The following is a 25,454-nucleotide window of genomic DNA, read 5'->3' as shown; positions in this document are numbered from 1 at the left end:
ATGAAATATTAATTTTAACACACACAAACTGAAGAAGACATGCACAATTACTACTCTACTTAGAATACATGACACTTACCTTTATTGAAGATCTGATGATGCTTGATGGGAGGAGGGGAGAGAGTGGAGGTTATTGTTTAGAAGGGGAATCCCCTTCCATTAAGACTTGAGGTAGCAAGTCCTTTCCCGGGGTTACTTCCCTTCCTCTTTTAATGCCACTAGGACCAGCTTGAGAGTCACTGGACCTCTGTCGCACAACAAGACTGTCCATAGAGGTTTGTACCTCCCGTTCCTTTAACCCTTTGACTGTCGCGGCCGTATATATACATCTTACGAGGTACCGTGTTTGACGTATATATACTCATAAATTCTAGCGGCTTCAAATCAAGCAGGAGAAAGGTGGTAGGCCCACATGTGAGAGAATGGGTCTGTGTGGTCAGTGTGCACCATATAAAAAAAATCCTGGAGCACGCAGTGCATAATGAGAAAAAAGAAATTCCGACCGTTTTTTTAATTAAAATGCCGACTTTGTGGTCTATTTTCGTATAGTATTTATGGTTGTATTCTCGTTTTCTTGGTCTCATTTGATAGAATGGAAAACATATAGAAATAGAGGTGATTTTGATTGATTTACTATAAAAAGAACCTAGAAATGGAGCTCAAAGTAGGGGAAATGTTTGATTTTTGCCAATGTTCAAAAGTAAACAAATGATGCCATTGTCCAATAAATATCCAACTAGCCATTCTAATATGCAGTCATGAATGGGTTGATGTTATTTATACAATTATTACAGTATTGCAGTAGTCTGCATAATAGTAAGTCTTCTATTTTTTGTTTACCTGGAGTTTACCTGGAGAGAGTTTCGGGGGTCAACGCCCCCGCGGCCCGGTCTGTGACCAGGCCTCCTGGTGGATCAGCACCTGATCAACCAGGCTGTTGCTGCTGGCTGCATGCAAACCAACGTACGAGCCACAAGAGTACGAGTAAGAGTAATATCAGAGGGGCCTGGAGACGTGACTGATGAACAAAGAAAATGTTATTTTAGAGCCAGGAATGTCTGCATTGTTCATTCTGGACCTTATTTTGAAATTGTCATATTTTTTAGTTTTCGTGAAATTGGCCAAATTGCAAATTTCTGACCACATTATTAAGTAGTTGAAATTGGTAAATGGGCAGTTTCTTGTACTCAATCGATAGAAAAAATGGAGTTCTAAAGAAATAGCTATGAGTTTGGGCGACTGGAACAATGGAATTAGCCGAAAATAGGGCTCAAAGTGGGCGAAATCGCCAATTTGTGAACAGCGCCGAGGTCGCTAACTTTGCGAGACCATAATTCAGTCAGTTTTCCATCAAATTTCGGTTTTTTGGTGTCATTACAATCGGGAAAAGATTCTCTATCATTTCATAAGAAAAATAATTTTTTTTTTTTAAATTTTGCGACACCAGGAGACACCTCAGGATTGGGGGTTGCGACAGTCAAAGGGTTAAGATTTGCCTAAAATGGGCCACAACATTGTCATTGTAATAGTCACCAGCATGGCTTGCAATAGCTGTGTTAGGGTGATTTTCATCTATAAAGGTTTGCACTTCAACCCACTTTGCACACATTTCCTTAATCTTTGAAGTAGGCACAATGGATTCCATAACTGGCATAGGCTTCTCAAGAGTTAGCCCCAAACCCTTCAAAAGCTTTCTTAATCTCAATACTAATTCTCATCCTTTTTACCACAGGGTTGGCACTAGAAGCTTTCTTGGGGGCCCATGGTAACTTATTTTGCAGTTACAAGCACAAAAAACACTGGGATAAGGTGAAATGTACCGAATGTATGCATGGATGCGACCTCACTGGCTGGCTTGTAAACACTGGTGCTGAGGCCACACGTGGGACGCGCCCCAGACGAATCACGTAAGACGAGTTTTTTATCGCAAGGCGAGGCAAAATTTTTGCATTACAATGTATCGTATGGCGGATTTAATGTAATGTGATGCCATCGTAAGGCGGGGGTCCACTGTAAATTAGTTAGGCAGGAACGGCCCCTCGTGAATCCATGCTGAGTATCATTAACCCTTTCAGGGTCCGAGGCCAAAATCTGAAGTGGTGCCCCAGTGTCCAAGAATTTTCAAAAAAAAAAAAAATTATTATTTTTTCTTATGTAATGGTAGAGAATCTTTTTGTGAAGGTAATAAAACAAAAAGTACGAAATTTGATGGAAAATTGACGAAATTATGCTCTCGTGAATTTTGATGTGTCAGCGATATTTACGAATCGGCGATTTTGCCGACTTTGACTCCCATTTTAGGCCAATTACATTATTCCAGTCGACCAAATTCCTAGCTATTTCACTAGTATTACTTCTATTCTATCGACTGAGCACAAGAAATCGCCAAGTCAACCATTTCAACTACAAAATAAAGTGACCGGAAATTGGTAATTTGGCCAATTTAACACAAAGTTCAAAATATTCCAATTTCAAAATAGGGTCCAGAATAAGCAATGTAGGTATTCCTGGCACTAAACTAACATTTCCTCTGTTCATTAGTTATGTTTTGAGGCTTTACAAATAAATTCCATTTTGAATTTTTATTCACATAATGAATTTTTATTCAAACCAAAAAATAGAAGATTTACTGTTATGCAATATTGTAATAATTATATAAATATCATCACCACATTTGTGAATGTATATTAGACCCACCAGCTGGCGTGTATAAGACGTGTGAGGTCGTTTGTTTACTCTTGAACATCGGCAAAAATTTAACATTTCCGCCACTTTGAGCTCAGTTTCAAGCCATTTCCAGTGCTAACACCAATCAAAATTATATCTATTTCTGTGATATGTCTTCCATTCTATCAAATGAGACCAAGAAATCACAAATACAACTATAAAAAACATACGAAAAAACACTGCAAAGTCGCTGTTTTAATCGAAAATCACGGTCTCAGTTTTTTTTTCACTCATTATACACAGTGTGCTGCAGGATTTGTTTTATGTGGTGCACACATACCACATAGATGTATTCTCTCATATCTATGCCCAAATTTACCACTCACAGTTTATCAGAGTGAGCTGAGCTCATGACGTAGATCTACGGTTTGGACCCTGAACGTAAAGCCGTAGATCTACGGGACGGACCCTGAAAGGGTTAATCAAGCTGTGCTTATCGAGATGGCTTCTTATATTATCAGCTATAACTGACTAGTAATTTGCCTATAATTGAGGTTAGGCTTATTGGGCGGTAATTTGATGGTAACGACTTGTCCCCTGCTTTAAAAATAGGAATTACATTAGCCATCTGCCACATATCAGACACTACACCTGTTTGAAGAGAAATATTAAAAATATTAGTCAATGGTTCACAAAATTCCATTTTACACTCTTTAAGAACCCTTGAAAAAAGTTAATCAGGGCCCGGGGATTTATTTTGCTTTAACCAGTCTATCTGTTTGATAACCATTTTGGTAGTGACTGTGATATTGCATAATTTATCATCATCAGGCCCACTATAAAAATTAATTACTGGGATATTGTTAGTGTCTTCCCGAGTGAAAACCGAGAGAAAATAATTATTAAGAAGAGAGCACATTTCATTCTCCTTGTAAGCGAGATGCCCAGAGTTATTTTTAAGGGGACCTACCTTATCTCTAACTTTTGTTCTATAATGGATTCAAATTAGATTTAGAAAGGATATAGGAAAGTATTGGTTTGGAAATAGGGTAGTGATGAGTGGAACAGTCTACCTAGTTGGGTTATTGAGGGTAAAACCTTGGGTAGTTTCAAATTTAGGTTGGATAAATACATGAGTGAGAGGGGTTGGATTTGAGTGGGACTTGCATATGAGAGTGGATAGTTATCAGAACTTATTTCTTGGGTGGAACTGAAAATTGGGTTGGGCAAATGTTTAATTAGTAGGATGGATTGTAAAGGACCTGCCTAGTATGGGCCAACAGGCCTGCTGCAGTGTTCCTCCTTTCTTATGTTCTTATTCACAAAGAAAAACTAAGCATTTTTTGCAGGATCTTAACCCCTAAACGGTCCAAAAGTATATGTATGTTCTTACGCATAGCACCCCAAACGTATACTATATGTTTTAATTTTCCTGCCTCCAAATTTGGCACGATTGGCCCGAGATGTCTGGTCAGCACAGAATCGGTCTTAACACTCGGTGCTCAATATTAAAAAAATCTGGGACCACTTAGTACCTTGTGGGAGTGCCAGTTAAACTGAGCCCCAGCTAGAGCAAACAGTGCAGCAAACACCAAGGATTCACTGATGTAATGTCATATTAACACTCCTCTGTGTCCATGTACTGTTTGTAACAGCTTGACAAAGTTCCTGGAGAGCGAAACGTTGCCACAATAAAATGTCACATTAGTTGCACTTGTGTCCTTTTAGTTCATGATGTTGACAAGCTGGCTAACAATATCCTCCATCCCAGCCCCAGGAAAGCAAACCCTCTATCTCCTACTCCTATCCTTCAAGCAGAAAGCCCTATCCATGTACCTAACCTGGCACTAGAAGCTTTCTTCGGGCCCAAGGTGGCTTATTTAGCAGTTACAAGCACTAAAAACACTGGAATACAAAATGTACCGAATGTATGCTGGGGAACGACCGCACTGGCTTGTAAACATTGGCACACTAACTGAAGGCAGGGCAGCTAAGGTGCATTCAGGCCAGAGGGACACGTGGACACGTTCGGGATGAATGATTAAGTTGAGTTTTTGTTCGTACACCGGGGGAAATTTTTTATGCCAAAATGCTTCATAAGTCGATTTTATCATTAGACGAGGCCTTCGTAAGTCGGGGGTTCACTATACTTAACAAAATGTCACTAAATATGTATATCAATAATGAAACAGCTGTAATTCATGTGGGCTCAATAAATAAATAAAAAAAAAATCAGTTGTTAACCTGTAAACGGTCCAAACTTATATATACATTTTTTCAACATTTGAAAGTATGTAAAAAAAGTAATTTTTTTTTTTTTATATTTGAAAATGTGTAAAAAAACTTTGATCTACTTTTTTTTTTATTATATTTGAAAATATGTAAAAAAAAAAAAACGTAGATCTACTTTTGGAGCATTACACATGTGAACGTAGATCTGCTTGGACCGTTTACGGGTTAAAGAACTGTCCATGCTAATTTGGTGTTAACAATAGTCATCCTGCCTTGGTGGGAGACAGCTGACATGTTAAAAAAAAAAAATGAGCAATTCGATATAAAATGTATGAATAGAATATTAAACCCTTTTATAACAAAATTAAATTACTAACCTTATGCTGGTTGGAATCACAGGAGTAGTACTCGTCAGATTTTGATTCTACAGATGGAGAGATATTCATAAATTCAACAACTTCTTGTCGTACTGTAAGGAATGAACAAAATATTTTTGTGGGGAAAAAATCCTACTGAGATTTCAACCCCTACTCAAATATGTTAAGATCATGCTGAAAAAACTAATCAATTTAAATACTTTAACTACATATGCAGGTACTGTAATGTGAAGAACTGTAACAGGGTTCTACATACAGAATATATAAATATTTATAAACTATCTATTTAAATAACTACAATACCAGTGATGTTAACTCACTACAAAATTGTTTCTTATTTTCATTAAAATTTCTTGACAGTGCCTCTCCCACTATCATCTGCTCTCCTTTTGCACTCTCTCACCACTCTCTTCACCTTTCTTTTACTCTCCATATACTCTGCTCTTCTTATAATACTTCTGCTTTGTAAAAACCTCTCATAAGCTACCTTTTTCTCTTTTATCACACCCTTTACTTCATCATTCCACCAATCACTCCTCTTTCCTCCTGCACCCACCTTCCTATAACCACAAACTTCTGCCACATTCTAATACTGCATTTTTAAAAATATTCCAACCCTGTTCAAACCCCCTACTACTCATACTTGCACTAGCCCACCTTTCTGCCAAGAGCTGCTTATATCTCACACGAACTTCCTCCTCCCTTAGGTTATACACTTTCACCTCTCTCTTACTTGTTGCCATTTTCCTCTTGTCCCATCTACCTCTTACTCTAACTGTAGCTACAACTAAATAATGATCCGATATATCAGTTGCTCCTCTATAAACATGTACATCCTGGAGCCTACCCATCAACCTTTTAACCACCAATACATAATCTAACAAACTACTTTCATTACGTGCTACATCATACCTCGTATATTTATTTATCCTCTTTTTCATAAAATATGTGTGTAGAAGAGAGGGAGGCTACTTCCTGGTTGTTTAATATATTTATAGATGGGGATGTAAAAGAAGTAAATGCTAAGGTGTTTGGAAGAGGGGTGGGATTAAATTATGGAGAATCAAATACAAAATGGGAATTGACACAGTTACTTTTTGCTGATGATACTGTGCTTATGGGAGATTCTAAAGAAAAATTGCAAAGGTTAGTGGACGAGTTTGGGAGTGTGTAAAGCTAGAAAGTTGAAAGTGAACATAGAAAGGAGTAAGGTGATGAAGGTATCAAATGATTTAGATAAAGAAAAATTGGATATCAAATTGGAGAGGAGGAGTATGGAAGAAGTGAATGTTTTCAGATATTTGGGAGTTGACGTGTCAGCAGATGGACTTATGAAGGATGAGGTTAATCATAGAATTGATGAAGGAAAAAAGGCAAGTGGTGCGTTGAGGTATATGTGGAGACAAAAAAAACGTTATCTATGGAGGCAAAGAAGGGAATGTAAGTATAGTGGTATCAACACTCTTATATGGGGGTGAAGCTTGGGTTGTAAATGCTGCAGTGAGGAGATGGTTGGAGGCAGTGGAGATGTCCTGTCTAAGGGCAATGTGTGGTGTAAATATTATGCAGAAAATTCAGAGTGTGGAAATTAGGAGGTGTGGAGTTAATGAAAGTATTAGTCAGAGGGCTGAAGAGCGGTTGTTGAGGTGGGTTGGTCATTTAGAGAGAATAGATCAAAGTAGAATGACATGGAGAGCATATAAATCTGTAGGGGAAGGAAGGCGAGGTAGGGGTCGTCCTTGAAAAGGTTGGAGGGAGGGAGTAAAGGAGGTTTGTGTGGGCGAGGGGCTTGGACTTCCAGCAAGCATGCGTGAGCGTGTTAGATAGGAGTGAATGGAAATGATGGTATTTGGGACCTGACGAGCTGCTGGAGTGTGAGCAGGGTAATATTTAGTGAAGGGATTCAGGGAAACCAATTACACAAGGGTATTAAAAGAGGACAACATCAAAGCTGCTTTCATAGAAAACCTGGAAGCTTTCTACAACAGATGGGAACATAAAAAGTCTGGGCTGAATGGTACTGCCCTTGATACTGGCCATGTAGTCACAAACTGTAAGGCTGGAGGTGATGTCCTGGGAGACAGTAATAGTAAAGCTGGAGGTGCTGTCCTGGGAGACAGTAATGGTGAAGCTGGAGGTGCTGTCCTGGGAGACAGAAATGGTGAAGCTGGAGATACTGTCCTGGGAGACAGTAATGGTGAAGCTGGAGATTTTGTCCAGGTAGTCGGGAATTATACGCAGGAAGGAATACATATAAATGACCTCATAGGGGACAGGAGCCATAGTAGGGAAACAAGTGTAGTCAAAGATAAGATAAAACCAATATTGCAAACTAGAAATACCGCAGGAAATAGCAAACAAGAGGACTCCAATAGCAATAGTGAGGATAAATTACCAAAAACAACTGGTGGGAGCTCCATTGTTGGTGCTAGGGAGGATAGAAGTAAGACAGGGAAACATGCACCAACAGGGAATACAGTCACAGAAACCCAAGGCAAGCGGAAACCAAGCCTGTGCACATACTATGCACTTGGTATCTGCTGGCATGGGAAATCTGGAAAAACAGATGGGACGTGCAACTATGACCACCCTAGAAAATGCCATGCCCATATGACAACAGGAAAATGCAAACTCCCTTCCTGTAAGCTTTTTCACCCTGAAATGTGTACCTCTTCAGTACAGGAAAGACTGTGCTATAACTTAAATTGCCAGGCATACCATCTAAAGGGGACAAAAAGATACAAAACATCCAGGCCATGGGAAAACCTGGGTAGCCACAGCCACTCAAGAGGGAGAGGTTTTTTAGTGCCAGGAAGGAAAAAAAACTGGCAGGAAATGGCAGAAATCGTACACCAAATCCAGTCATTCCTGGAGTGGAACCACAGTCGATGGCCTCCACTCCAAACCAACAGATACAGATACTAATGCCGGAAAAAAAATCCCCCCCCAGTACCAACAATACCACCAGTCCGATAACATTCTTCTTTGCAAATATACAGGGTCTAAAGCCAGCAACAAACAACAAAATACCTTTCATCCGTGGACTGCTTGCAGAGGCAAAGGCAATGTTCGCGGCTTTCAATGAGACCCACATAAAGGATCACTTGGACAATGAAATATGGATCCCAGGTTACAACCTATACAGATGTGACAGAGTGAACAGGCAAAAGGGGGGGGTTGGCCTGTACATTGCAGAGTCACTTGTTTGCACAGAACTGCTTAATGCCTCAAATGACGTAGTGGAAGTCTACAAGCCTCCGGATGCAACATCCCAGCAATTCCAGGAACAGCTGTTAAAAATTGACCACTGTCTGGAAAATCTTCCAGCTCCTGCACCCAACATCTTGCTCCTGGGGGATTTCAACTTAAGGCACCTAAAATGGAGGAACATAGCAAATAATATTGTTGCAGTAATAACACCAGGAGGCAGCTCTGATGAAAACTCACACTCACACGAGCTTTTAAATCTCTGCACAAAATTCAATTTAAACCAGCAAATAATAGAGCCTACTAGACTGGAGAATACACTAGACCTCATATTCACTAACAATGATGATCTGATAAGAAATGTCACCATATCAAAAACAATATACTCAGATCACAACATAATTGAGGTTCAGACAGGTATGCGAGGAGCCCCAGACCGACAAAATGAGACTAGTCACGAGGGAGCATTCACCAAATTCAACTTCAATAACAAAAACAAAGTGGGACCAAGTAAACCAAGTCCTAACCGATATAAGCTGGGAAGATATACTAAGCAACACAGACCCAAACTTATGCCTAGAACAGATTAACTCGGTGGCACTCGATGTATGCACAAGGCTTATTCCTCTAAGAAAAAGGAGGAGTAGATGTAAAATAGAAAGAGACAGGCGCTCCCTTTACAGGCGACGGAAAAGAATAACAGAGCGGCTAAAAGAGGTCAATATATCTGAAATGCGCAGGGAGACACTGGTCAGAGAAATAGCAAGCATCGAACTTAAGCTAAAAGAATCCTTTAGGAGTCAGGAATCGCGGGAAGAACTAAAAGCTATAAATGAAATCGAAAGAAACCCAAAGTATTTCTTCTCCTATGCCAAATCAAAATCGAGAACAACGCCCAGTATTGGGCCCCTACTTAAACAAGATGGGTCCTACACAGATGACAGCAAGGAAATGAGTGAGCTACTCAAGTCCCAATATGACTCAGTTTTTAGCAAGCCGCTAACCAGACTGAGAGTCGAAGATCAAAATGAATTTTTTATGAGAGAGCCACAAAATTTGATTAACACAAGCCTATCCGATGTTATCCTGACGCCAAATGACTTCGAACAGGCGATAAATGACATGCCCATGCACTCTGCCCCAGGGCCAGACTCATGGAACTCTGTGTTCATCAAGAACTGCAAGAAGCCCCTATCACGAGCCTTTTCCATCCTATGGAGAGGGAGCATGGACACGGGGGTCGTCCCTCAGTTACTAAAAACAACAGACATAGCCCCACTCCACAAAGGGGGCAGTAAAGCAACAGCAAAGAACTACAGACCAATAGCACTAACATCCCATATCATAAAAATCTTTGAAAGGGTCCTAAGAAGCAAGATCACCACCCATCTAGAAACCCATCAGTTACACAACCCAGGGCAACATGGGTTTAGAACAGGTCGCTCCTGTCTGTCTCAACTACTGGATCACTACGACAAGGTCCTAAATGCACTAGAAGACAAAAAGAATGCAGATGTAATATATACAGACTTTGCAAAAGCCTTCGACAAGTGTGACCATGGCGTAATAGCGCACAAAATGCGCGCTAAAGGAATAACAGGAAAAGTCGGTCGATGGATCTATAATTTCCTCACTAACAGAACACAGAGAGTAGTCGTCAACAGAGTAAAGTCCGAGGCAGCTACGGTGAAAAGCTCTGTTCCACAAGGCACAGTACTAGCTCCCATCTTGTTCCTCATCCTCATATCCGACATAGACAAGGATGTCAGCCACAGCACCGTGTCTTCCTTTGCAGATGACACCCGAATCTGCATGACAGTGTCTTCCATTGCAGACACTGCAAGGCTCCAGGCGGACATCAACCAAATCTTTCAGTGGGCTGCAGAAAACAATATGAAGTTCAACGATGAGAAATTTCAATTACTCAGATATGGTAAACATGAGGAAATTAAATCTTCATCAGAGTACAAAACAAATTCTGGCCACAAAATAGAGCGAAACACCAACGTCAAAGACTTGGGAGTGATTATGTCGGAGGATCTCACCTTCAAGGACCATAACATTGTATCAATAACATCTGCTAGAAAAATGACAGGATGGATAATGAGAACCTTCAAAACTAGGGAGGCCAAGCCCATGATGACACTCTTCAGGTCACTTGTTCTATCTAGGCTGGAATATTGCTGCACTCTAACAGCACCTTTCAAGGCAGGTGAAATTGCCGACCTAGAAAATGTACAGAGAACTTTCACGGCGCGCATAACGGAGATAAAACACCTCAATTACTGGGAGCGCTTGAGGTTTCTAAACCTGTATTCCCTGGAACGCAGGAGGGAGAGATACATGATTATATACACCTGGAAAATCCTAGAGGGACTAGTACCGAACTTGCACACGAAAATCACTCACTACGAAAGCAAAAGACTTGGCAGACGATGCACCATCCCCCCAATGAAAAGCAGGGGTGTCACTAGCACGTTAAGAGACCATACAATAAGTGTCAGGGGCCCGAGACTGTTCAACTGCCTCCCAGCACACATAAGGGGGATTACCAACAGACCCCTGGCAGTCTTCAAGCTGGCACTGGACAAGCACCTGAAGTCAGTTCCTGATCAGCCGGGCTGTGGCTCGTACGCTGGTTTGCGTGCAGCCAGCAGCAACAGCCTGGTTGATCAGGCACTGATCCACCAGGAGGCCTGGTCACAGACCGGGCCGCGGGGGCGTTGACCCCCGAAACTCTCTCCAGGTAAACTCCAGGTAAACAGTGGACCCCCGCATAACGATCAGCTCCCAACTCGACCAATTATGTAAGTGTATTTTTGTAAGTGCTTTTGTAGGTCTATTTTTGGGGGTCTGAAACGGACTAATCTAATTCACAATATTTCTTATGGGAACAAATTCGGTCTATAACGGCACCCAAACAGACTTCTGGATTGAAATAATATCGTTATGTGGGGGTCCACTGTATTTTTATATAGCTGGACTCGAGCCCTGGAAATGGGAAATACAATGTCTGCACTTTAAAGGAGAGGTTTGGGATATTGGCAGTTTGGAGGGATATGTTGTGTATCTTTATACGTATATGCTTCTAAACTGTTGAATTCTGAGTACCTCTGCAAAAACAGTGATTATGTGTGAGTGAGGCTAAAGTTTTGAATGATGATGAAAGTATTTTTTTTCTTTCTTTTTGGGTCACCCTGCCTTGGTGGGAGATGGCCTACTTGTTAACCCTTAAACTGTCCAAACGTAGATCTACGTTTGGACAGTTTGATGTTTTGAGTCAGCACTATTATACATGTTGCACTTACAGAAAGAAAGGCTATACTTATGGGAATTCTCTTGTGCACCAGCATAATTCTCTGTGTCCAGAAGTTTAGTGAGTTGCTTAACGATTTCCAAGTGATGTTGGTGGTAAGCACAGTCCACAGGTAACTGTCCCTTCATATCACCTAGCAAAGGATCGCCACCATTAACAAGGAGGAGATCCAGCAGACGACTGTAACCCATTGATGCAGCAATGTGTAAACTGGTCTTGCCTTCTTTGTCTCTGCAACAGTAATTCATTATGGACCAAAACTCCATTTATAATTCTGATTATCATGAAAATGTACTTATATGAAAAATGTACTTCAATGAAAAGTGTCATTACATATGTACTGTACTTAGCCAGCAAATTCCAGATTCATGTAAGAAGTGTAAAATATACAAATATATAAATATACAAACCAATGTAATACTTATAATGCAAGTTCTTCTGATGGTAATTTTTGCCACAGATGGTTAATTTTCTTAAGATAACACTGACTGTGCTCAACATTTATGCAGTACATGCAGCATGAAGATGAACACCTATTGTACGAAATAGCAATAACTTCTTATTTAAAAGGTTCAAAAATTTTGTATGCAAGTACATGTGTATCAGTTATGGAAGCTGTGAAGAAGTGAAGGATGAGAAAGATGTACTTTCTGAAAGAGAACCTGCAAAAATTACCATATATGGAAACTGAACATTTAAAACAGCATCAACCTACATAAATTAAAGGAGTAAAAAACCTCTTACAATGACATGCACAAGAAGAACAACAAGGAAATACAGTGGAATCTTGGTTTTTGTTTGCCCTGGTTTTCGTCAAATTTGGTTTTCAATTACTTGTATTGTCCCACTTTTCGTTCATCAGCTTGGCTTTTGTCCGCTATTCCAAACGTATCCACATGCCCGTGCCCGCACAAAGCATCCCACACACGCATTCTGAGTCAGTCTGGCTTTGTTTCTTGTCGAGTGAACATTACCCTGCACATTCACATGAAACATTTCGTAATAATCGATTGTTTTTTAGTAATTGTTTATCGAGTGCTACTGCTAAATAAGCCATCATGGGGGCCTAAGAAAGTTCCGAGTGCCAGCCTTGTGATAAAGAAGGTGAGAAACACGATAGAATTCAAGAAAGAACTTTTAGAAAAGTACAAAAGTGGCGTACGTGTGGTTGATCTCGCCAGGATGTACGGGAAGTCCTCATCAACAATTAGTTCCATCCTGGCAAAGAAAAAAGAAATCAAGGAATCTGATGTTGTGAAAAGGGTAAATGTGCTAATGAAACAGAGATTGCAAAAATTGAAGATATTGAGAAGTTGTTGTTGGTGTGGATCAACAAAATACAGTTAGCCCGAAACAGTATTGTGGAGGCGATAATTTGCAAAAAGGCAAAGCAGTTGCATGTGGATCTCATAAAGAATACGTCTGTAACGAGGGCTGCTGTAAGTGAATTGAAGGCCAGCAGAGGCTGGTTTAACAACTACAAGAAGCGATCTGGCATACACAGTGTGTTCAGGTATGACGAGGCTGCAAGTTCTGACAAATGTGCGGCCAAAGAATTCGTTGATGAATTCAAGGAGTACGTAGAGGCTGAAGGATTCCTCCCCCAACAAGTCCTCAACTGTGACGAAACAGGCCTGTTTTGGAAGAAAATGCCACAGAGGACCTACATCATGAAGGAGGAAAAGGTACTGCCAGGACACAAGCCTATGAAGGATAGGCTAACTCTTTTTGTTCTATGGTTATTGCTAGTGGGGTTTCAAAGTGAAGCCTTTGCTGGTGTATCACTGAAAATCCCAGTGTTCAAGAAAAACCATGTCATCACGAGTAAATTATGTGTGATGTGGAAGGCTAACAATAAGGCATGGGTCACAAAGCAAATTTTCAAAGAGTGGATCAATGAAGTGTTTGGCCCAAGTGTGAAGAAATACCTCCTGAAAAATAAATTGTCACTCAAGTGCCTCCTGGTAATGGACAATGCTCCTGCTCATCCTCCAGACTTGGAAGACCAGTTGCTGGAGGAGTTTAGTTTCATCACAGTGAAGTTCTTGCCCCCTAATACCATTCCTCTCATCCAGCCCATGGACCAGCAGGTCATTTCAAACTTCAAATAGCTGTACACCAAAGTAATGTTTCAAAGGTGCTTTGAAGTGACCTCGGACACTGAATTGACCCTAAGAGTTCTGGAGGCATCACTTTAATATCCTCAATTACATAAGCCTTATAGATAAGGCTTGGCAGGAATCGACTTCCAGGACGATGAACTCTGCTTGGAGGAAACTGTGGCCATAATGTGTCCAAGAGAAGGATTTTGAAGGGTTTGAAGCTGACCCTGATAACCCTATGCCTGTTGTGGAAGGTATTGTGGCTTTCAGGAAGTCCATGGTGTTGGATGTGAGTGGCCAGGATGTGGAAGAGTTGGTGGATGACCACAGGGAAGAGCTAACCACTGAAGAGTTGCAACCCCTTCAACTGGAATAGCGACAGATGGCAGCTGAGGAAATTGCTTCAGAGGAGGAAGAGAGAGGGAAGAATGTGCCTTCTTCAGCAATAAAGGACATTTGTGCAAAGTGGAGTGAGATGTAAAGTTTTGTGGAGAAATATCACCCTAACAAAGCTGTCTGCAACATGTTCAACGACAATGCTGTGTCCCATTATAGGCAAATCTTAAAGAGACGCCAGAAACAGACACCTCTGGACGGATTTTTTGCGCGATAGGGGTACAGTGACTCAAGCTGATCCTAGTGCCAGTAAAAGACAAAGAAGGGAAGTTACCTCGGGTAGGGACCTGAAACCTGAACTCCTTATGGAAGGGGATTCCCCTTCCAAACAATAACCTCTCCTTCCTCTCCCCTCATTGCCATCTTCCATACGTCAACAAGAGTCTTCAATAAAGTTACAACTGATTTAAATGTTCATTTATCCATTAAAATTAATGCTTTATATTTATTTCTCATCATTTTCTGTATGTAAAACTATAGTTGTCTAAAATGTACTGTTTGTTAATATTTTTGGGTGTCTGGAACAGATTAATTACATTTACACTATTTCTTACAGGAAATATTGCTTTTTCGTCGAATTTGGTTTTCATCAGACTCTCTGGAACGAATTAAAAACAAAAACCGAGGGTCCAAAGTATTGTATCACTGAGTTAACACTGACCTGATTTTAAGTCTTTGCTGGTGGGCCCGACACAGGATTAAATACTGAGAAAAATGGATACAATACAAAACAATACAGTGGAACCCAGAGTTTCGAATGCCTTGACTATTGTATGCTTTGAGTATAGACTGCATTTTTCAGCTCAATTTTATACCAAGTTTCGTACTGTGCCCCATGTTTGGTACCACGTACCAGACCTGTCCGCCTGCTCATTCCTGACCACATCCCCCGAGCAGGCGTCATGAGCCAATTTGGCTTTATTAATGCTTGAGTGAACACTAACCTGCATGCTCATCCAAACATTTCACAATTAATTCATTGCGTTTGGTGCTTGTTTATTAATTGCGACTGTGAAATAGCTACCATGGGCCCTGACTCTGCCAACCCTATGCCTGTTGTGGAAGGTACTGTGGCACTGGGGAAGTCCATGGGGTTGGAGGCGAGTGGCGAGGATGTGGAAGAGTTGGTGGACGACCACAGGGAAGAGCTAACCACTGAAGAGCTGCAAGAGCTTCCTCTGGAACAGCATCAGACCACAGCTAAGGAACTTGCTTCAGAGGAGGAGGAAGAGGGAGTGGATGAGGTGCCTTCTTTAGAGATTAAGATTTGTGCAATGTCGAATAGAGTGCAGGCATTTGCTGAAAAATATCACCCTGACCAAGCTGAAACAAACCATCTCTGCAACAAGTTCAGTTACAGACCCATGTCCCATTTTAGGGAAATCTTAAAGAGGTGCCAGAGACAGAGGATTGTGGACAGTTATTTTGAGAGACAGGGGTCCAGTGACTCAAGCTGGTCCTAGTGGAATGAAAAGACAAACAAGGGAAGTAACCTCAGAGTGGCCTTTGATACCTTAAGTCCTTATGGAGGGGGATTCCCCTTCCAAACACTAAGCCCTCACTCACTCCTCCTTCCTATCTTCCAGATGCCATCAACAGATTCAATAAAGGTAAGTAAAAATGTTATTTTAAATGTTCATTTAAATGTTTATTTTCTTATTACTAATTTAAGTATACTATTTATGTTTGCTGTGTGTTTGCAAAACAATAATTAATCTATAAAATGTATTTTTTGTTAATATTTTTGGGTGTCTGGAACGGATTAATTGGATTTACATTATTTCTTATGGGAAATATTGCTTCGATTTTAGTACGTTTCGACTTTAGTACTAGCTCCTGAAACGGATTAAGTACGAAACTCGAGGTACCACTGTACCAAACTATGTATAGTAAATCCACATTCCTCTGAACCTCTTATAAACATGGTTCTTTACAGTACTGTGTAGTATTATGCCAGAAATATAATAATGTACTGTACCTAAATTAAAAAAGACAGTAAGCAACATTCTAGGTAGCAGGTTGGTAGACAGCAACTGCCCAAGGAGGTACTACCGTCCTGCCAAGTGAGTAAAATGGAAGCCTGTAATTGTTTTACACGATGGTAGGATTGCTGGTGTCTTTTTTTCTGTCTCATACACGTGCAAGATTTCAGGTACATCTTGCTACTTCTACTTATACTTAGGTCACACTACACATACATGTACAAGCATATATATACACACCCCTCAGGGTTTTCTTCTATTTTCTTTCTAGTTCTTGTTCTTGTTTATTTCCTCTTACCTCCATGGGGAAGTGGAACAGAATTCTTCCTCCGTAAGCCATGTGTGTTGTGAGGCGACTAAAATGTTGGGAGCAAGGGGCTAGTAACCCCTTCTCCTGTATTTATTACTAAATGTAAAAGGAGAAACTTTCGTTTTTCCTTTTGGGCCACCCCGCCTTGGTGGGATACGGCCGGTGTGTTGAAAGAAAGAAAGAAGCAAGCAACATATTCAATATAATGTTTATGCAGTGTTCTGTTAGATTACCGTATGTCGCAACCTATAAGTCTTCTTTTAGTTTCATTGGCTCGGCATCAGACATAACAGAGAGCTAAAGCCCACCCCACACCCCAAACTTATAGCTCCCATCATTGACCTTCAGTTTATAGGACACAGGGTGGTTTTTGGAGACATTTTATGGAACAAAAATGTGTCTAATGAGCTGTGAAATACGGTATATTTGGGCTGCTACTTACGGAACATTAGGGTTAGCTCCAAGTGCAAGAAAAAATTCTGCAACAGTTAAGCAATCAGCTTCATCAGATAATGAAGATGCTAAATGCATTGCTGTTGAACAGTCCTTTGTGATGAATGAATCCACACACGACTTGCCCTCTAAGGTTTTACGTAGATTTCTGTAAAGAAAAATGAAAAATAAAATACAATATATTTAAAACACAATAAAATTCAATATTTAAAATACTACAGTTCAGTAGAACCTCAATACTCATACGTCCCTATATTCGTACAACTCTATACTTTTTTTGAGAAAAATCTGAATTGGTATTTGGACATTGCACTGACATTCAACCTAAACAAAACGGTTCATCTGGACAAAGTCCGACAAAAATAAAGGATCACGCGCTCGGTCTCATCAGCTTTCGTTCGTCCAGCACTGTTCGCACAAGTTTCATGAAACTTTTTGGTATTTCATTGTTATTCTGCGATGTTTTATAAGTATTTTCATTGAAATTAAGTAAGCATGGACCTCCCCTCCTCCCCCCAAAATAGTGATCCAAATAAGCCTAAACGGAAAGCAGTGAGAACAACAATTAAAGTGAAAAAAGAACTCATTGTGAAGTGGGAAAGTGGAACATGTGTGTCGGACCTGGCCACTCAATATGGTATGGCAAAATCCACCATATCATCCATATTAAAAAATTAAGAGGCAATAAAAGGGGATGGTGTGGTGAAAGGAGTGAAAATTCTTGCTGTGAAAAGGCCACAGATAATTGAAGAAATGATAAACTTTTGTTAGTATGGATTAATGAAAAATAGATTAATCCAATTTACATTATTTCTTACGGGAAAAATTGATTCAAAATTCAATATTCATAGAACTCACTATTTGAACGGCTTCCTGGAACGGATTAAGCTCAAATATCGAGGTAACACTGACAGAACTGCCAAAGGCAAAATTAATTAATATAGCCAAGAATTTTTCAAAATGTATGCAACTGTTACAAAATTTGGTTTATGATATGCACAAAGGACATTTAGTGCAGTACATTGTGAATTAAATTTTTGTATACAATTAGTGACCTTATCTGTTGAGTGATGAATAAATGATGTTTAAAATAAAGATTTTTAAGTGCTATAATTGATGCTGTAAATATCACTAGTGTGGTTTCATTCAGTTATTACAGCTGCTAGTGTTTTGAATAATTTCTTTCAGCTTTCATCCCTCGCTTATTGAAAAACCACCTAGCCTACATAACACTAAGATACTAATTACAAATAGGTACAGTAATTACTATAAATGAAGGCTGATCACACAACCTACCTGTAAGCTTTGAGGGAAGAATAGTGATAGCATTACATTTGACTGACTTTTAGATATGCTGAATATGGGTGATGATGCAATAATTGCTGACTCATGGATATTGTGCCTGTACATACAATTCAGTTAGGTGTAATTTTATTTTATATACTATATACAACACATAATTCTAGGTATAATTTATAATATAAAATACATACTGTATTATTTTCACTATCTTTAATACAGTACAGTATCTCCCTTCAAGGGAGGTGATTTGATTCTGGTGAAGGGTTCTTGATCAAAGGACTTTAAGTTAAGCGGGATGGTGATAGCTGTGGATGAAGACATGCATGTACAGTACAGGGCATTTACCATATTAAAGAAAATTTTGCCACTAGTGGCTTCTTCATTAGGACCGACTAAGCCACTCGTGGTGAAACATTTCCTTTAATAATGTCCTTAACTGTACACAAGTGTCTATCCATAAAGGAACTGGAGCTACCATCCCCTTCCTTAGATCAAACCTGATTATCCTCCAAAAAATATATAAAAGTGACCATGAGAAAATGCTAATCCCATAAAAGTTATATAGGGTCATTAACTTTTTGTTAAGACACGCACCTGGAGTTTACCTGGAGAGGGTTTTAAGGGTCAAGTCCCCGCGACCCAGTCTGAGACCAGGCTGTTACTGCTGGCCACACGCAAGCTGAAGTATGAACCACAGATCAAGACCCTAATTGTTTTTGAAAATACAGTTGGTATCACCATACCCATTCTCCAGTCAGTAAACTATAAATAGAATGTAATCAGGTTTGATCAAAGAGATTAACTCAAATTCTATATAACAAAAGCAATTCACTGGTATCAAAGCACCTAAATCCATTGAAAGGATAGGCAATGAAGTAGCTGAAAACGGAGGAGGTAACTGGGATATGGTACTCCAATGAGACTGCTAACAAGGGAGGGACGAGTACTAGGTATCTCCAAATACCATTTTTATTATTTATAATGGATCACACAGTATGAGCCCTGTTTTCAGAAGTCTGGTGAATATATATGCCCAATGTGGGTGGGTAATGAAGGAAAAAATAAAACTTCCTCCAAAACAAAAATGGAACTATGTTCTCGATTAGATTAAATGGACCTCCTTGCCTAAACCCTAGCAGAACCAGATGCCCACATCTTCCCACTACCCTAGTCAACAGTAACAGGCTTTCTACAAGCCTGTAAGAGTTAATGTCAGAGTGATGGTAATAATTAATAATAATAAAATATAATATAATAATTGTTTATTTCTACAAGTAAATGAGCCAACCTATACAAACGTAGGTGATATCATTTCATACTACTACATATATAGATAGCCCTTGGTTATGCAGAGTATTTCAGTCTTGTCCCCCAGGATGCGACTCAACGGTCACCTAAATTCCAGGTACCTACTTATTGTTAGGTGATCAGTGCCAGCAGGTATAGGTAAACTTGCCTATCTTAATTTGATCTTGACATCAATATACTAAGTCAATATTGAGGACAAGCGTCTCAGGAAAAGAGCAGGAAATTCAACACTAACAGTCAAGGTTGGAGAAGAGCACATTATTATAATCATGTGGGAGCGCTAAACCCGTAGGATTATACAGCACCTGTGGGGGTGAGATGGAAGGCATTCAGATTCAATTCATTGAACTGGAACACAGATTCAGTTCCCTTGATCAAGAGCCCCTCACCAGCGTCAAGGAAACTCCCTTGAGGGGGGGGGGGAAGAGCACAATGTGTGAAGCCACAAAAGATGGCACGTAAATCCTCCCAAATACACTGTACAATAGGGGTATTTCCCTTAAAAGGAGCTTCTTTGATGCCAATGAGGGGATCTTAATCCAAGGAATTGGACTTGCCCTCCCCTTCCTCGGGTCGAACTTCAATGTCTTCTGGGCACTACATAACCCGTATGGGTTTAGTGCTTCCCCATGAATATTATGTATAATAGGGGCATTTCACTTAGTCCCGTTATGTACTAATTTACCTTATATAAATCTTACTAATATATTCATCCAGCACTTACTTTATATCTATTTTTCTAATATATTCATGCAGCAGGATATCAATAACTCTGTTCTTGTTTTCCATTTTAAATTTCCTATGTAGCAAGAGGAGTTTCTTGGAGCAGCGAGAAGCCTGAGTGTTGCTGTCAACTTCTAATAACTGTGCTCTTCCCTCAGTTACTACCACAACACACACTCTCCATCATATTAACTGACGGTCAGCTTAAGTAAGTGGTAGTGGTGGCAGTGGTGGTAATGGTGATAGTGGTGGCAGTGGTGGTACTGACACAATCAGCCATTAAATTTAAACTTGTTTACAAGAAACAGCTGTTTGACACATTATTGGAATTGCTAATTTTACCTGTTTTATATATAAATAGATGTTGTCAAGGTGAAATGTTAGTGATTATGTTAGCCTCAGCGGGTTATTTACAAATATATATATGCAGATATAGTGTATATATTTTTTTTTGTTTAGCGTGCGCCATAATATAGAACTAAAATATAAATAATAAAGACTTGTGAAAAGCTTTATCAGCTGAGTGGTAGACAAGAACAGTTATTATTCTTATATCATCTCTGTAAGGTAATCAGGTTCTCTTCTCTCTTACACCCCTCAAGGGAGGTTCCTTGACGCTGGCGAGGGGCTCTTGATCTAGGGAATTGGATCTGTGCTCCAGTTCCCTGAATTGAGCCTGAATACCTTCCATCCCCCTCCTACATGCGCTGTATAATCTTACGGGTTTAGCGCTCCCCATGATTATAATAATAATAATTCTCTCATACAATCTCATTATTACTTATTCTCTATCAGATATCCTTAATATCATGCACCTTATCCAACTACTTTTATCTAACTAAAGTTATTTATTTATTTATTTATTTATTTATTTAAAAATTTGTGCACACATACAGAGGTACAAAAAATACAGAAAAAGAGCAGTATGCCAAAGCCACTTATACTATGCATAGCATTACGGGCTGGCTTAAAATTAACTTAAGATGAACTAAGCAATGATGACATCGGTGATAAAACTTTAATGTAAACAGATTACTATAAAGCACAAGTGAGTATTACAAAGACAGGTCATATGGCTGTATGCATTGTTGTACATTCAGTAGAATGGAGTATTCTGTTAGGTAGTGTATTTAAAAAATAGTAAAGTTAGATTGGGTTTTAGGTTTAACATTTATGTGATATAATTGTGAGAAACATTTAAGATATACAATTTATAAGGTTCAGTTATTCAGTATTTATTTGGTTTTGGGTGAGTAAGTGATCTTTGAGAAGAGACTTGAATTTATAAACAGGTAGTGTTTCTTTTATATTTACAGGTAATGAGTTCCAGATTTTAGGGCCTTTTATGTGCATTGAGTTTTTGCAAAGTGTGAGATGGACACGAGGAACATCAAAGAGTGATCTGTGCCTTGTGTTATGGTCATGTGTTCTGTTGAGGTTGGCAAGGAGATGTTTGAGGGGAGGGTTAATATCAGAGTTAAGTGTTCTATGTATGTAATAGGTGCAGTAATAAGTATGAATGTTTTGTATGGTGAATAGGTTTAGTGTATTGAATATTGGTGGAGTGTGCTGCCTATAGTGAGAATTTGTTATCATTCTAACTGCAGCCTTTTGTTGGGTAATTAGTGGTCTGAGATGGTTACTTGTTGTTGAGCCCCATGCACAAATTCCATAGGTGAGATAGGGGTAAATAAGAGAGTGATATAGGGCCAGGAGGGCTGACTGTGGAGCATAGTACCGTATCTTCGATAGTATGCCTACAGTCTTGGAAATTTTCTTAGAAATTTGTTGTATATGTGTATGAAATTTGAGTCTATTATCAAGGTGGATTCCTAAGAATTTTCCCTCTGCTAGCTTTGTGATAGGTGATCCGTTTATCATTATGTTAAGAGGGACATATGTAGCTCTGTTACCAAACTGAATGAAGTAGGTTTTGTCAATGTTTAGTGTAAGTTTGTTAGTCCTCATCCAGGTAGATATTTTCTGTAATTCTGTATTTACAGTATTGGCTAGCGTGACTGGGCTCGGGTGGGAGAAGACGTATGTAGTGTCATCTGCAAATAGTGTGGGTTTGAGTAATTGCGAAGCATTTGGTAGGTCATTTATGTATAGGAGAAAGAGAAGAGGGCCAAGGACACTTCCCTGTGGGACACCAACTGTAATTGGTTGTGCAGAAGAGTTTGCCCCATTTGCATACACATATTGGCTTCTGTTGCTGAGGTATGACTTGAGGTAGTTGAGGGAGTGCCCTCTTATACCATAGTGTGACAATTTTACGTGGAGCAAGTCATGGTTAACTGTATCAAAAGCTTTACGTAAGTCAATGAAGATCCCCAGTGGGACTTCTTTTTTCTCTATTGCAGTGTATATATGTTCTAGCATGTGTGAGTTATGAGTGTTTAAAAATTACAATAATTAAACTACAAAGGCCTAAGGCTTAGATTGTTGCCAAGGTCACTTAAATGGTGATGGTAATAATTAATAATAATAAAATATATTAATAATAAATTATAATAATTGTTTATTTCTACAAGTAAATGAGGCAACCTATACAGACATAGGTGATATCATTTCATACTACTACATATATAGCCCTTGGTTATGCAGAGCATTTCAGTCTTGTCCCCCAGGATGCAACTCTCAACGACCACCTAAATTCCAGGTACATACTTACTGTTAGGTGATCAGTGCCAGCAGGTATAGGTAAACTTGCCAATCTTAATGTGATCTTGATATCAATATACTATTTATTTATTTATTTATTTGAACATGATACAGAGTAGTACAAATGAATACAGTTAATTGCAACATGCCAAAGCCCCTTGTATGCAGAGCATTATGGGCAAGATTAAAATTAACTTAAGATTAACTAAGCAGTGATATATTCAGTGGTAAAACATTATTGTAATCAGATAACAATTAAGCACAAATGAGTATTACAGCTCTCAAAATAGCAAGGGTCACCCCGATCCATAAAGGAGGAGACCAAACAGAGTTGAATAACTATAGGCCAATATTCAATTTACACCCTCTCTCAAAAATCTTCGAAAAATTAATTCATAAACGAATCTACTCCTACCTCATCTCCCAAAACATTCTCAACCCCTGCCAATTTGGATTCAGGCCTAATAAAAATACTAATGATGCTATTATACACATGCTAGAACATATATACACTGCAATAGAGAAAAAAGAAGTCCCACTGGGGATCTTCATTGACTTACATAAAGCTTTTGATACAGTTGACCATGACTTGCTCCACGTAAAATTGTCACACTATGGTATTAGAGGGCACTCCCTCAACTACCTCAAGTCATACCTCAGCAACAGAAGCCAATATGTGGCCTGGTCACAGACTGGGCCGCGGGTGCGTTGACCCCCGGAACTCTCTCCAGGTAAACTCCAGGTAAATGGGGCAAGCTCTTCCCCTCAACCAATTACAGTTGGTGTCCCACAGGGAAGTGTCCTTGGCCCTCTTCTCTTTCTCCTATACATAAATGACCTACCAAATGCTTCGCAATTACTCAAACCCACACTTTTTGCAGATGACACTACATACGTCTTCTCTCACCCGAGCCCAGTCACGCTAGCCAATACTGTAAACACCGAATTACAGAAAATATCTACCTGGATGAGGACTAACAAACTTACACTAAACATTGACAAAACCTACTTCATTCAGTTTGGTAACAGAGCTACAGATGTACCTCTTAACATAACGATAAACAGATCACCTATCACAAAGCTAACAGAGGGAAAATTCTTAGGAATCCACCTTGATAATAGACTCAAATTTCATACACATATACAACAAATTTCTAAGAAAATTTCCAAGACTGTAGGCATACTATCGAAGATACGGTACTATGTTCCACAGTCAGCCCTCCTGGCCCTTTATCACTCTCTTATTTACCCCTATCTCACCTATGGAATTTGTGCATGGGGCTCATCTCAGATCACTAATTACCCAACAAAAGGCTGCAGTTAGAATGATAACAAATTCTCACTACAGGCAGCACACTCCACCAATATTCAAAACACTCAACCTACTCACCATACAAAACATCCATACTTATTACTGCACCTATTACATACATAGAACACTTAACTCTGATATTAACCCTCCCCTCAAACATCTCCTTGCCAACCTCAACAGAACACAGGACCATAACACAAGGCACAGATCACTCTTTGATGTTCCTCATGTCCATCTCACGCTATGCAAAAACTCAATGCACATAAAAGGCCCTAAAATCTGGAATTCATTACCTGTAAATATAAAAGAAACACTACCTGTTTATAAATTCAAGTCTCTTCTCAAAGATCACTCACTCAAAACCAAATAAATACTGAATAACTGAACCTTATAAATTGTATATCCTATATGTTACTCACAATTATATCACACAAATGTTAAACCTAGGACCCAATCTAACTTTGTTATTTTTTTAAATACACTACCTAACAGAATACTCTATTCGACTGAATGTACAGCAATGCATGCAACCATATGACCTGTCTTTGTAATACTCATTTGTGCTTTATAGTTATCTGTTTACAATAATGTTTTATCACTGATTTCATCATTGCTTAGTTAATCTTAAGTTAATTTTAAGCCAGCCCGTAATGCTATGCATATAAGTGGCTTTGGCATGCTGCTCTTACCTGTATTTTTTTGTACCTCTGTATGTATGCTAAAATTACTAAATAAATAAATAAATAAATAAATGGTCATTTACTGTATTGCTGTGCATTCAGTAGAATGGAGTATTCTGTTAGGTAGTGTAAATTAAAAAATAACAAAGTTTGATTGGGTATCAGGTTAAACATTTATGAGATACAATTATGAGAAACATTTATGAAATACAATTTTTAAGATACAATTATTCAGTATTTATTTGGTTGTGGGTGAGTAAGTGATTTTCGAGAAGAGACTTGAATTTATAAACAGTGTTTCTTTTATATTTACAGGCAATGAATTCCAGATTTTAGGGCCTTTTATGTGCATTGAGTTTTTGCATAGTGTGAGATGGACACGAGGAGCATCAAAGAGTGATCTGTGCCTTGTGTTATGGTCGT

The 25,454-nt window shown here is 39.2% G+C and overlaps 1 protein-coding gene and 1 long non-coding RNA gene across 3 annotated transcripts in view; one reads left to right on the top strand and one right to left on the bottom strand.

Moving 5' to 3' along the window:
- The window catches only part of LOC128691353 (uncharacterized), a 68,396-nt gene extending 47,670 nt beyond the window's left edge, over nt 1–20,726 (bottom strand). Inside the window, exons 1-4 of one of the 2 annotated variants that reach the window (XM_070093020.1) lie at nt 20,377–20,726; nt 17,032–17,190; nt 11,792–12,030; nt 5,277–5,368 (exon numbers count right to left, since the gene is read on the bottom strand). In XM_070093020.1, the coding sequence (XP_069949121.1) occupies nt 5,277–5,368; nt 11,792–12,030; nt 17,032–17,190; nt 20,377–20,441 (555 nt within the window). In that variant the 5' untranslated portion in view covers nt 20,442–20,726. The remainder of the gene's footprint in view (nt 1–5,276; nt 5,369–11,791; nt 12,031–17,031; nt 17,191–20,376) is intronic. The other variant, XM_070093019.1, reaches the window with a different exon arrangement.
- Nucleotides 20,727–20,765: 39 nt separating this feature from the next.
- LOC138853827 (uncharacterized) overlaps nt 20,766–25,454 on the top strand; it is a 61,824-nt gene continuing 57,135 nt past the window's right edge. Inside the window, exon 1 of the long non-coding RNA XR_011393046.1 lies at nt 20,766–20,942. This is a non-coding gene — a long non-coding RNA (uncharacterized lncRNA). The remainder of the gene's footprint in view (nt 20,943–25,454) is intronic.

Source organism: Cherax quadricarinatus, chromosome 41 (assembly GCF_038502225.1).
Source record: "Cherax quadricarinatus isolate ZL_2023a chromosome 41, ASM3850222v1, whole genome shotgun sequence".
Lineage (NCBI taxonomy): Eukaryota > Metazoa > Arthropoda > Malacostraca > Decapoda > Parastacidae > Cherax > Cherax quadricarinatus.
Note: the sequence above shows the minus strand (reverse complement) of the source record. Positions and strands in the feature narration are given on the sequence as shown.